This window comes from Scylla paramamosain, chromosome 32, assembly GCF_035594125.1.
Source record: "Scylla paramamosain isolate STU-SP2022 chromosome 32, ASM3559412v1, whole genome shotgun sequence".
Taxonomy (NCBI): Eukaryota; Metazoa; Arthropoda; class Malacostraca; order Decapoda; family Portunidae; genus Scylla; species Scylla paramamosain.
Window position 1 is genome coordinate 7,078,090 of NC_087182.1, and position 14,469 is coordinate 7,092,558.

The 14,469-nt window shown below is 43.0% G+C and overlaps 1 protein-coding gene across 1 annotated transcript in view; it reads left to right on the forward strand.

Moving 5' to 3' along the window:
• LOC135089153 (protein trachealess-like) overlaps positions 1 to 14,469 on the forward strand; it is a 101,939-nt gene that overhangs the window by 20,767 nt on the left and 66,703 nt on the right. The window contains 1 exon segment of the mRNA XM_063984444.1: positions 3,818 to 3,859. Within this exon segment, the coding sequence (XP_063840514.1) occupies positions 3,818 to 3,859 (42 nt within the window).

Consider the following 14,469-nt stretch of genomic DNA (forward strand, 5'->3'; position numbering starts at 1 on the left):
CTTCTTCCTTCTGCTTCTCTCCTAGACTTCTCTTTCTCATGCTGTTCCTTTTCTCTTCTCTCTTCTTCCTTCCCTCCTGCATCAGCCTCTCTCTTCAAGATCCTCGTTTCATAGAGTTATCTCATTCTTTGCGTCTTCCCCCATTCTACTTCTGTCTCTCTCCTATCTACCCCTTGTTTTCTCTCTTTTGGTACAGATATTACTTCCTCCAGCTCCTATTCTATATTCTCATCATTTTTATCGTCTTCAGAACTATCAGTATTATTTCTTCTTACTCCTCGCGTCTCATCTTTTTCTCTCCTTCTCCAAGTTAAGGGCGTGGCGGTGAGTTGAGCAGAGTTTTTCATTATTTTCTTTATTGCCGTCGAGTCTTGTAATTGCAATTCGGTGTGTGCGTTAAATGTGCCGTTAATCTCGCCCTCAGCTCGCCCCGATTTTAATTAGTGCTAAAAATGACCCCGAAAGTATGTGCCGAACCATGAACCATCCCCTCGGGTCTGCGATGCGTCCGCCGGCTGTGTCTTGCCTGTGTTGATGTTTATTGAGAGAGAGAGAGAGAGAGAGAGAGAGAGAGAGAGAGAGAGAGAGAGAGAGAGAGAGAGAGAGAGAGATTGTTTTATTTTTTTTTTTTCTCGCGCTTCTCTTACAGCTCTGCTCCAACTTGTTATCTTCTCTCATTCGCTCTCTTTGTTCCTCTTCCTGCAGTAATAATAATAGTAGTAGTAGTAGTAGTAGTAGTAGTAGTAGTAGTAGTAGTAGTAGTGGTAGTAACAACAGTAACAGTATTAATAGTAGTACGTACACTCCTCATATTATTATAACTGAAAGAAGCTTTTATATACTCCTTTTTTTATTACTCATCATTTTTCTTTTTTGTTTTTAGTTTCATCGTTATGTTTTTAAAAGACGTAATGAATTTGCACATTGTCCGGACTAATGTTTTTCTTCCGTCACCATCACCATCCTCCTCCTCCTACTCTTCTCATTTTTTCGTGTGGTTTTCAAAGGACGTGGATGACAGTGCACGGTCGCCTCATTCCTCCTGAGTCTCTTGTCCAGTGACCTTGCCAGCTAGACCTGCTCTCATACATTGCCAGAGAGAGACAGGGAGAGAGAGGGAGAGGGGAGGGAAAGACGTTGCAACATCCCGGGTACTGCTGAGGTCAGGAAGGGCCGCTGAGCTGGTGTGGAAGTCCCGGAATAATGATGCTGTGGAGAGAAGTGTTTTATAGCTCACTTTGTTCGCGGAGTGGTGTTATTAGAGACATTTTGGAGCGTCACTCAGTATGGTAAGGTTTTTATAAGGTTGTCTCGTTTCCTCCCAGCAAGTCATTCGCCTGTCTAATAAATCGTCGAAAAATTCATCCCAGAAACATGACATTACCTCGAGTCAAGCACCGAGTTGGATTACATCACAAATGAACGCGATGCTGCCCAACGTCTTCGCTTGATAATTATTCCGTAATTACCTTAATGAAATCAAGAGCCCGGGAGGATGGCTGGCCGTCCTCTCCTTATGGATAATGTATTCCCTCCCCTGCCAAGTCCCTCCCGCGCACCCACGGCTCCTGGCTCCCTGGCGGTGGGCGACTCGGAGGTGGAGGGAACACTGCGTGTATGGCTGAGCAACAAAAGATACTAGAGAGAGGAAAGGACATGATAGGCCGTGTGAGGCTAAGAGGAGGAATGTGCCTCGAGTACGCAAGAGTAGCTAGTGAAAAGAAAACGATGTAATGTCAGGAGGTAGAGGTTTCATACGCCGTGTGAGGCTAGGAAGAGAAATGTGTCTTGAGTACGTGAGAATAACTAGTGAAGAGAAAATTATATGATGTAAGTAAGGAGGTGAAGGTAGAATAGAGTGTGTAGCTAATAAGAGGAATGTGTTTTGAGTACCTAAGAAAAGTTGAGTTTTAGTGAATATAAACAATACTGAGTTAAGGAGGTAAGGATGGAATAGACTAAGGGGAGGAATTACGTCAAGTACATCAAAAAAAAGTTTCAGTTAAGAGGAAAAAAGTATATATGATGTGAGTGAAGGAGGTGGACTGGGAAATCACTTAGGTGAGGAATTACGATGATGCGTGGAATGTAACGCAGAAATTAATGGTTTTCTTCAGTGCGTTTATGAGCGATATCTGAAACTGATACAATGTAGAAACTGTTTAAAGGTTTGGATGCATTAAATCCACGCGTGTCATCTTGGTAAGGCTTCGTGTCGAGGAAATAACAGGCCGATGCTACGCCTTGGAAAGAGTGGGAGGTTAGTGTATTTACTCCTGCAAAAGACAAAAAAAAAAAAAAAAGATTAAATAAAAAAAAAAATCCGCCACCAGGAGAAGCATTCAAAACACAGCAATAAATTCACAAGTGCACAATAACATAAACTCCTGGATTCTTTTTCACATTCCAGGGCCCCACTCAGCATCCCCTCCAGCCGCCCTCCTCCCTCCTCCCTCCTCGCTCCCCACGACGATACGCCTCTCACTCCCACTCCTTACTCCATCCCCATCCCTCGCCCCTCCCGTACCGCCCCCTACTTAATGAGAAACAATTTATTATGCCGGGAAACAAGCTTGTTAGTGCCGGCCTGAAGTTTGCTCACGCGGGGACCACTGTCGGAGAAGTTTTATTGAGCCGTGGAAGTGAGAGAGAGAGAGAGAGAGAGAGAGAGAGAGAGAGAGAGAGAGAGAGAGAGAGAGAGAGAGAGAGAGAGAGAGAGAGAGAGAATCTTTACCTCTCATCATCTTCATCAATTGTTTCTTTCCTTAATATTACGATGAGCAAGGGAAAAAAAATGCCAGCGTAACAATTATCCTATCATTCCTCACATTCTTGAAAATAACTTGAACATAAAGTATGGGTCTCAAAATACATGGGTCTATAAAATAAACAACTCGTGTCTTTCTTAACAAAACACCTTAACAATTCAGAGACACCATGGTTTGCCTGACTTGACAAATCAACCTCATCACCACCAGCATAACAATTCTTAAACTCAAATTATGTACCCGCTCATTATGTAGAGTGTATCATATTCTACGAAGCTCATGAATTAAATTACCTGCAAAAAAATGTATATATATGCTAATACCAATTAATGGAAGGAGAGTAATAATAAGAAACAAAGATCTGGATAAAAAAAAAGCAGGTATGCAAATAGTGTGGTAGTCTGAATGGTCCATGGTGATTATTTTTATCATTATTTTCTCCTGCCCTGCTTGAATGCCACCCAGAAGACAAGGACACAGTGCGGTGATACGACGCCTTTGTACTGCAGTTTATTTGTACGTGTGTTGTGATGAGGTGTACTGATGTATGTGTGTGTTATTTTTTCCACGAGGGAGATGTGTGTGTGTGTGTGTGTGTGTGTGTGTGTGTGTGTGTGTGTGTGTGTGTGTGTGTGTGTGTGTGTGTGTGTTGAAAGGTTGAAAGGTTGAAGGTTTGTTTACTCATACAGACCTCGAAAAGGGTATACGAGTATCACATGACAATTAACAAATATTTATCTTGGTGAAAGAGCAAAAATAACAATAATAATTTGTCTGCTGCTCCGTCGTTCACCCAAAGGTTACATAAAAACAATACCTACAAAAAATAAAAGATATATCACACTTACCTAATTCAGTGTGTGTGTTTGTGTGTGTCTGTAGTGTGTAGTGAGTAGTATCTGAGGAAATAGAAGACTCTGATACTCAAGTGACGTATTGAAAAGTATTACCTGTCCCTGTCCATCTTCACCCATACCTTACCTGTGACACCTGTGGACGATTGTTACCTGTATACACCTGACACTTACCTCCTCATTTCTCACTTCCAGCTTTGCACCAGACCAACAGTGGCGACAATTGCCAGATGGAAGGTAGGGAGACGGCGACCCCCAAAGTTGTAGAAGTCGTAGTATGTGTTGTCAACTAACCCTCGCCTCTCCCCTACTCATAGCACCCCACCTACCCAAACCCATGACCTCCTTCAGCTCATACTTGATGCCTAATACCTGTTCTAATTAGTCTCTCAACCCTTTTGTATTTCATTCTTTATTTTTTTTATTTATTTATTTATTTGTTGCTCTCTCTCTCTGTCTCTTTTTTTCTTGTTTGTTTTCCTCCTGTTATCATTCTTCGTTTTCATTCATTTCTGTGATTTTCTTTATCTCCTATTTTTCCTTGTCTTATTTGTAAACCTCCTCCTCCTCCTCCTCCTCCTCCTCCTCCTCCTCTCCTCCTCCTCCTCCTCCTCCTCCTCCTCCTCCTCCTCCTCCTCCTCCTCCTCCTTTTCCATCTTAAATGCACTTTTTTTCATCTACGTATAGATATATATATTTGTTTGTCTACATTCTCTCTCTCTCTCTCTCTCTCTCTCTCTCTCTCTCTCTCTCTCTCTCTCTCTCTCTCTCTCTCTCTCTCTCTCTCTCTCTCTCTCTCTCTCTCTCTCTCTCTCTCTCCTGATTACTCGACCTTTGACTAACAAGTAATTAGAGACTGCCAATGATTAGCGCGTAAGTGGCCCCCATCCCCCTCCCCCTCTCTTCCCCCTTCCCTCAACTAATTAGCACTGACTTAATATACACTAATACTCATCGTGGCCGAGTCTCCATAATGACCTAACGTAGTAATAATAATCCTAGTACTAATTATTTACTGTAGATCACTCATTATTATTAACATACGTAACTCTAATGGCCTAATTAACTGTATCTCTGGTTGGTAATTATGTGTGTGTGTGTGTGTGTGTGTGTGTGTGTGTGTGTGTGTGTGTGTGTGTGTGTGTGTGTGTGTGTGTGTTTGATTTTTTTTTTTTTTTTGTTACTCTATCCTTGAGGGGTTGATGTGTGTTTTTCTAGTTATTCTGTTTTTTTTTTTTTTTCTTTCAGGGTAAGATTCAGTTTTTGTCTTGTTTTGCTTGTGTTTGTTTCCATTTGTTGTTGCTACCATTGTTGTTGTTTGTCAGTGTTTGGTATTTCCTATTTTCGTTTTTTTTTTTTTTGTGTGCTTTTTTTTTTCCTACCTTCTCTCAACACCATTATTTATTTAGTTTGAGTTTTGTTTTGACATAATTCCGTGCTCTGAGTGTGTGTGTGTGTGTGTGTGTTTACCTCTCCGGCTTCGCTTTAATTATCAGCGTTAAAACAATAATGACTTTTTTAGCACCGCATTATGGAGGAATTAGTATTAATTAGTTCGGTGACGCGTTTGGACTTGCATTTTCCAGGTCGAAACAATTAATTAATAAACCGGATGTAGTACCTGGTTTTCTGAATCAGAGAAATCGGAACTATGTGAGCAATATGTGTGTGTGTGTGTGTGTGTGTGTGTGTGTGTGTGTGTGTTCAGAGTGAGAAAGAGAGAGGAACGCTATTGTGTTGATGCATTGTTGTTGTTGTTGTTGTTGTTTTTGTTGTTTTTGTTGTTTTTGTTATTGTTGTTGTTGTTGTTGTTATAACTGCTGAGGTTGTTTGTACGTGGGAATATAATTGATGTGACTTGTAAACACACACACACACACACACACACACACACACACACACACACACACACACACACACACACACACACACACACACACATTATAGAGATTGATATAAAAGTAATCATTAAATTCCTCTTACAATTACCTCAGTTTATAACAGTAACATTAATTTTCCTTGTTATTCAGTAAAATCCTCCCTTTTTATATTACCCTATGGAATATTTTATGCTCCTATTTTTCTGAACCTTTTCTTCGGTGCCCCGCCCTTCCCTTCCCCTAACACACAGACGGTAATCTGAGGTAATTGGCTGGTGATTGAAAGACTAACTAGAAGATTTCCTCCTGTACCCCCCCTTCCACGGGCCGAGGCCTGAGTTCACTGCTACAGTATTACATCCCGTTTCGGCGCCTTCTTCAGTAGACAGACAGGCGTTGGTCCCTCGGAATTCGGCACGGGAAGACTGCGGCTGTGTTTGGGACTTTTGGGACACGTGATGATGATCCCGCCAGATTGACTGATATCCTTCCCTTCCTACCTCACCTTCATATTCTCTGTGATGAGGAGTGCAGGAGTGTCCGCCCTAATGTTGCTGTGTGGTGGGAGTTGTTATCGTTAGTGTTCGTGTGTTGTCTTGGCCCTTGTGTGTTTTTTCTCATGGTGATAGAGAATTATTTAGGATTTGATGGGAACTTGCAAAAAAGTATGGGATTTTCGCACGCGTGGATGTTGCGCTCTGATGCGAAATCGAACGAAGTGCTGAGGAACTGGCCCCAGACTGGCCATTGTTCGCGTCTGTGATGAAATGACATTTTTCACATCTTTTGGCCGGTTATTGTGGTCATTTTTCGTCCGGATGGAGGTGTGATTATGTTGATTGAATTTTCCTAGAACACAAAGAATCGGCGGACCACGAGGACACAGTGGCGACGGACGCCTGGCTTTCACGCGGCTCGGAGTCTTCCCAAACAAGCCTCAAAGAGCGTCAGTCATCAGCCCTTTTTGCTGAAATCTAATAGGCGACATAATCGACGGCGATAATGGCTCTTGAATATTTTGTTCCGCGGGCGACACGGGGCTTAGTGATAGTGTTCAGGCGAGGACAGCGCCGCGGGCAGGCGAGGCGAGCCGCGCCCTTGGGAACACTCCGCCAGGAAGCCGCAGCTTCGTTACGGGATTCATCTGGAAGAGTTTTTCGCATGGTTGGCGGCCAAAGGTTAGTGTTAAAGGAAAACTAAATACAGGTGACCGCCATGCCCAAAGAAGCGAGTCGGAATAGCCTCAAGTTAATTGCGTGAACCTTGAAGGCGTCGTGACACTGCCACTGCTGCCGGCGGCTCTAATTTTCAAGGTTTTCTCATCACCTAGAAACTTGCCCGCGACCCCAGGAAAATACTGCCTGCCCTCGCCGCCTCCTGGCCTCGCCTCGCCTGGGGCACGATCGATCAGGAGGATGCGGCTCAAGACTGAGGCCAGCCATTACTTGGACGCCCTGAGCCTCGAAAAGCTACGACTGTACCTGCGTGAAGGACGGGGTCACACCTGTGCCGCCTACGTAGGTTGCTTTTGTGGTAACACCTGCTGCCTTACACACACACACACACACACACACACACACACACACACACACACACACACACAGGTCAATATAAATGATATGCTCACTACTGGCTGGCACCATGCATACATCCCACAAGACCTTAACACTTGCAACCAACTCTTTCTTTGCATGTCAAAAGGCCTCTCCCTACATAGGATGGTGACCTACGACAATAAAGAAGAGATAGAAGAGAGGGGGAGAAAAAACATATATTTGGGTCGGTCGAGGAGCGAGTCACAATTAGAAGCCTATTCAGCAGAGGGGGCTAATTGTTTCGCTTTTCTTGTCGCCTTTCTCAGCGCAGACCTTTGAAGCCTGGGAGGGACATCCACCATTAATCTTGTTAGAAAAATGTTGGCAAATGATCGATGCGGCACTGTGCCACGAGTCCCGCACACTACAACCCCTGGCACTCTATAGCAGCGGACGATTCCATACACCTGGCACTCCTCACCACCTTTTATTCGACCCCTGAAGCTCCGCGCCACCCGCCGCCCTCCGCACCTGTGTCTTGTTTCACTCTTCTCGCACATTTTTTACCCGAGGTTGCCATGTTTTTCACACCTTTTGTTCCTTTTTTTTTCTGTCGTCCTTTAAGAGGTTCTTTTTCCTCTCACACCCTTGTCAGTCTCATTCAACACCCGCGTGGGAGGCTCGCCTTGTTTGGTGGTGGTGAGGGAAGCGCTGCCCACCCACCTCTCCTGCAGGGGAGGAGGCTTTTTCGTGTAGTAAGTCTTCACTTTGTCTTACTTGAATGCTGAGGTGTATGTTTAAAGGCATATTTTCTTAAAGGCTTTTCGTTCTCATCGTAAATACTTTTAAAATCCCCATGTTTCTTATTCATGAACACACTTAAACATGTCGTAACTTTCATTACAGTCTGTTAGAGGTAAAGATAAGACGCCCAAATGTTTAAGAATATGAATCAAAGAATATTACTGATGCATACACTACTTCTTGCGATAAGAAAAATACAAATTATTACAATGTTGCGTAGAATGAGACAGGAAACGCTCAAAATAGAATGAGATGTTACAAGCACCCGGTGTGTAAATTATCATTGTCAAAAAACAAGGTTGAATTAGAGCAAAACAGGAAACGTTCGTAATAGAATAAGATGTTTGGAAAAATAGTAGGTAATAGCAACATAACAGGCCATTAATGTTTACAGGGTTTTGTTGATCATACGAGTAGAAAAATATAGTAGTGGAAGTTGGAGATATCGTATTGGTGATGCTGGAAGTAGTGACATTGGTGGTGATATTGGTGAATTTGGAAGCGAAGCAGTCGTAAAGTAGTAGAAATGCAGTAATGGTAGCTTGTTAGAATAGTACCTGAAGTAGTAGTAGTAGTAGTAGTAGTAGTAGTAGTAGTAGTAGTAGTAGTAGTTAGAGATGTATTGATGACTTTGAAAGTGGTGTCGGTGAAATTGGAAGTGAAAGTAATTGTAGTAAAGTAGAAACGAAGCAGTGGTAGCTAATGGGAATAGTAGAGCAGTTGTAGTGAGAGATGTATTGGTGATGTCGGAAGTAAGTGCAGTGACGATGCTGGTGAAGTGTGAAATAAAAGTAGCAGTAGTTACATGTAATAAAAATAAAGTTGTTATATAATACTGTTTAGATAAGTATTAGTTAAAGAGATTATTTTGGTGTTATGGATAACAGCAGTGATAGTGATGATGAAATCTGAAGTGAAAACAGTAGTATTAATTAAAAGACATGAAGCTATAATAAGATACTAATTATATAAGTGTTAGAGAGATTGTCTTGGTGATTTTAATAGTAACAGTGATAGTGATGGTGAAGTTTGAAGTGAAAGAGTAGTATTAAAAAGTAGTATCAAGTAGTAGAAATTAAGCTGTAATAAAATATTAGTTAGATAAGACTATTAGATAGTTAGAGAGATTGTCTTGTTGGTGTTAGAAGTAGTAGTAGTAGTAGTAATAAAGATGTTAAGCTTTGAAGTGAAAGCAGTAGTAGAAATGAAGTTATGATAGAATAATAGTTAGATTAGTATTAGCTAGAGAGATTATCTTGATGATGTTAAAAGTAGTAACAGTGATAACGATAGTGAAGTTGAAGTGAAAGGCGTAACTTACACACACTCCTGAAGTGGTACCGTCTCCGTCACCAGATTTTCTCACGTGCGAAAGTGACCGTGTTGCGTGGTCCTCTCCGTCGCTGGGACCGGAGCCTCCTGCTGGTCCCTCCCGCTCCCTGAGCCTCGGCCGCCCCTCATGAGGTGGACGGAAGCCAATTAATGAGGCCGATCATGTCTCATCCCACCAAGAGGAAGTCACGAGGTGGTCTGTCGCTTATTCCCCCCCCACACCCTGTCTCTCTCTCTCTCTCTCTCTCTCTCTCTCTCTCTCTCTCTCTCTCTCTCTCTCTCTCTCTCTCTCTCTCTCTCTCTCTCTCTCTCTCTCTCTCTCTCTCTCTCTCTCTTTCAGTTCACCTAAGACCTCCCCTCCCGAAAGACGATTTTGTTTTGCTTATGTTATTGCTTTGCTGTTTTCTTTGTTCATTAACTTATATGTCGTGATGTAGTATTCAGTGTACTGTGTGTGTGTGTGTGTGTGTGTGTGTGTGTGTGTGTGTGTGTGTGTGTGTGTGTGTGTGTGTGTGTGTGTGTGTGTATCGATGAGTCTCTCCTTCGACATGAGAAAACAAAAAAACGGAGGAAGTATAAAAAATGGGAACCGGCAGCTGCAGCCAGCGGAGCGTGGGGAGGCGCCGTGGTGATGGCCCTGGCGGCGGGGACTGCGGACACGGAGACACCATACCAGTACATTACACACCTTGCTCACTAACTCAACCTTAATGAGCCTTCAAGCAGTAAGCATCCATGTATAAGCCGCGCCAGTGTATGTTTGTCGAGGTAAATGGAAGGTGACTTCTCAGACACCTGGCTTACTGACTTGGTGAGGCTTCAAGAAGGCATCTTTGTATATACTTTCTCAATGTGGACTTGTGAAGGTAAACACGAAAATTTCTCAGACACCTTGATCACTGTTTACACCTAATGAGGCCTCAAGTAGTATGCATGCATGATTATACTTCACCAGTGTGGATCTGTGGAGGTAAACACGACGACTTTTCAAGTACCTTGCTTACTGACTCACCCTAACTGAGCCTTCAAGTAGTAGGCGTTCATGTATCTGCCTCGCCAGTGTAGATTTCTTAAGGTAAACACAGATGACATCTTAAACCACTGTCTTATCCAGAAAAGTTTAGTAAAAATGTCAACAAAAACCAGAATAACGCCGTTTTACAAATTTTAGGAAGTCATTAGTGCTCACTCTAGCATAGTAAAATAATCATAGCATGTTCCGTTTTAGCGTAAATATGTAGAACACAATCTTTCGTGGTGATATTAACTAAAAATGCCTCTTTTCTCCTCCAAACAAGCGAGAAAATACAAGTCCTGACACACAAGCAGGATCCTGGACGTAGAAATGATATATCAGCATCCTTCCATTAGCTTATCAAGGCCAGTGACGCTAAAAAAGACACTTGTAATTGTATACAATCTTAATTACTCCATCAGCTGTACAGTCAAGCGAGCGAGACCCAGTTATTGGCGAGGGAGAGGCAAGACAAAACCCTCATTTAAAAACGAGATAAACTGTTGTCCGTGACCGCATTTTGTAACGCTCCTATCACCAGGTTCCTGCCACACGCTTCCCCTTGACCGCCCAGACTTCCTCTCGCGGCCCTCCCAGCAGACAGACCCCCGCGAATAACGAGGAATCACTGCCTTGCGGGCGCTTCAGTCTGGTCTTTCATTACGAGTTAAATTCAAACATAGATGTGTTCTTTCTGTCATCATTAAATGTGTTTTGAAGTACGGTATCAGACGTGTGTGTGTGTGTGTGTGTGTGTGTGTGTGTGTGTGTGTGTGTGTGTGTGTGTGTGTGTGTGTGTGTATGTTAGGGTCTGCCTAGTCGTGGCCGAGCAAGGCGGGTTGGTACGAACGTATTGAACTGACTGACTAAAGGGAAAGGCGACAGGGAGGTAGAATGGTAATGCGATGAAAGTTGCTAGGTCTCATGACTCGTGTGTGTGTGTGTGTGTGTGTGTGTGTGTGTGTGTGTGTGTGTGTGTGTGTGTGTGTGTGTGAGTGTGTGTAGCGTTCTGTTTTAGTCTGTCTCTGCACCTCCTTATATCCATACGCCTGTGAAAAGCAAACTCACACATCAACACTCGTTTCACTGCCACAAACCTTCACTGCACATCCATCAGACCGCCTCTAAGACTCCCAACCCCCCTCAAGCTACCATATGTCCCCTCCCCTGTGTCATCCCCCCTCCCCTCCCTTTAGTTACGCTCCATTCCATCCCATTCCAGTTCACTCTTCCATCCCATTCCTTCCTGCCCCTCCCTTGCCTTTCTTCCCTTCCTTCCCTTACCCTACATTAATGTCCCAATATCTTCCTTCCCTTTCCTTCTTTCTTCCCCTTCCTTTCCTTGCTCTGTTTTGACGTCCTTATACCTTCCTCCCCCTCTCTTCCCTTTTTTCTTCCTTTCCTTAACGTTTTTTTTTTTTTTTTGTCTTGCTTTATCTCCTCGTTTGCCTTCTCTTCTCTTTCTCTATTCCACTTACTCCCGTGCCTTCCTTCTCCTCCCTTCCCTTCCATTCTTTTCCTTTCCTTACTCTACTTTATCTTCCCTTCTCATCTCCCTTGCCGTCTCTTCCCTTTCTCTGATCCACTTACTCCCTTCACTAGGTTACCCATTCCCTTCGGCACTACACCTGCAGTTCGGTCTTAACTCTTCTCACCTGTGTTCACCTTTCTTGTACGACTCAGTTCCAGTATGCATTGTCTCATCTGCTCTGATCTCTTTTGGCTCGTCAAAGTCTTATTCTCGAGTTTCTGTCTCGGTAAACTGTGTAAAAATCCCATCTGTCTATCTGTCTAGAGAAAATAGGGAGTCATCGTGAAATCAGCAATAGCCATCTATCTAGTACACACTTACCTAACTGAGGAAATAAAGTCATAGAGAAAAAAAACATGAATGCACTTAACTATCTGTTGTATTCTCTCTCTTGACTTTTCAAAGTTTCATGTCATTGCATTCATTGATTCCTTCTACTTTCTTACTTCGTCCTTCATTTCACCCTTCTTCCATTTTTCTCATATTCTTCCTTATTTTTTTAGTCTTGTTTTATCTCTTCTTGGTGTGTCTTGGGTTGCGACATAGCTATAGTCTTGCTAACTTGTACAAAAAAAAACTCCTCTCTCTCCATGTGCCTACATGCAAACAAAGATTTACTCAAGAAAACAGAATAGGAACTTATTTGGGATCCTCTTCTTTGTCTCTTTTTTATCCACCGTCCAAGAATCCCATCTGTCCATATGTCCACTTAAGTTATTAAGTTTTATGATAGTCTTTATTTAGCATTGAGATCACTGCTGTAAATTGTTTGGATGGGCATAAAGAAAAAAAAAAGAGAAAATGAGGTTAATTTCACTTTTGCTAAGTTATAAAGGTACGTTTTTTAAGAGACTGGTGCGAAACATGAGACTTTTAAAAGTTGTAGATAATGATTGGAAAGATTGACAGTGAAAGGGTTAAGAGATTAGTCAATTAAAAGAAAGAACAAGAACTCATCTGATACGCTCTTACTGTCATTCTTTTACACTCACTCAACTTAAGCCACTCTCAGTTCCACTCTCACGCCTCCTTAAGTTCAGGCGTTACTCTTCCACTCACCGACTCACTCACTCACTCATTCTCTTTACCTCTTGAGCTCCAGAAAGGCGTGTTAGCACCTGTGAAACCTGGCCAGTCATCTTTGTGTCGTTGAAATACAGTTCGTCATTCTCCCCGCCACAAGAGACGCGGGGACAAAAGAAATAATTGAGAAGAGAGAAAGGGAAAAAAAATAAAAATAGGCTCTGGGTTCTTTCTTTTTTTTTTTTTTTTTTTTTTGTTACATACTTCGTTATTCAATTTGTTCTGGAACCGTACGGAGAAGGGAGAAGAGGAGGAGGAGGAGGAGGAGGAGGAGTCATTGTTTGAACTGAGTGACCGAAAGAGAGAGAGAGAGAGAGAGAGAGAGAGAGAGAGAGAGAGAGAGAGAGAGAGAGAGAGAGAGAGAGAGAGAGAGAGAGAGAGAGAGAGATGGGCAGGAGGACATTCTTAATTCAACAAACAGAGGGACACTTTTTTGTATAAATTTTAAAGGCATTTCCTGACCTTTGCCCTTTACCCTTTTAGAAATAGCCACATGACGCTTATAAGTAGTAGTAGTAGTAGTAGTAGTAGTAGTAGTAGTAGTAGTAGTAGTAGTAGTAGTAGTAGTAGTGATAATGTAGTGAATAAATAATGTTGTACATGCGATTTCCACTTGTTGTCACTAATTTTCACGTCTTTTCTCACGTTTACTCTCAGTTTTGTTCATCCATCTGCGTCTCTTTATGCCATTTACTCTGTCCTTGCCTCGCACCTCCATTACTCACAAGCCTTCCTACTTCATTCACTTCATGCATCCCATTTCCTCTGCAGCCCTTATCCCTCCCATGTCCTTTCCTTACCCTCTGCAGTTCCCTCTTCCTCTCCCTCCCTCTCCCTCACTCTCCCTACACTCTCTGCTCCCCCATGCCCCCGAGTGTCCATCTCCAGAGACTCTCCATCAACATTTTCTCCAGCGTCCCTTCAGGTACTCCACGAGTCCTTTGCTCCGCCACACTTTTCGCGACATTTTCCAGACCCTCACAATATTTTCCCTCCCGCCTTGTCGTCGCCTCACACCTTCCCTCCCTCCGTCCCTCCATCCCTCCGTTCCTTCGCTGTCACCTTCCTTCTTTTTTTTTCTCTCTCTCTCTCTTCCTCTCTCTCTTCCTCTCTCGCTCTCTCGCTCTCTCCCGCCACCGTCATCTTGCATATACTTTTCTCGTCCCTTCTTTTCCTTTTCTTTTTTTTTGCCTTGCCATTCCTTCCTTTCATCCTGTTTCTTCTTCACCTCAGTCGTGTTGTCATTTCCTCGCCTCGATCGTGACTTGCACGCAGCCACGCCGCCGATATTTGTCTCCTTGTCGTAATACTTTCCATTTGTATTAATTTGTGCTTCACTTGAATATTTTCCCTTCAGCGTTCTTCTTATTTTTTCCTCCTTTCTCTCCCTTCTCCTCCTCCTTCCTTCTTCTAACCCTGCTCCTCCTGTTTGTACTCAATCAATTTTCAGTCCAGTACAAGATGAACTTCCCAAAATAACATCAATACAGATTTCAAACTCTAGTTGAGGCTTAGAAAAACTAAAAACTATACGAGGAAGGACAAAAAGGAACCCAGGAAGGAAGAGAAAACGAGGGAAAACTGGGGAAACAAGTGGTTCATGGCTAGCGGGGAAGGAGGAGGAGGAAGAGAGAAAGAGAAACACTGTACGAGGAGGGACAGAAAAA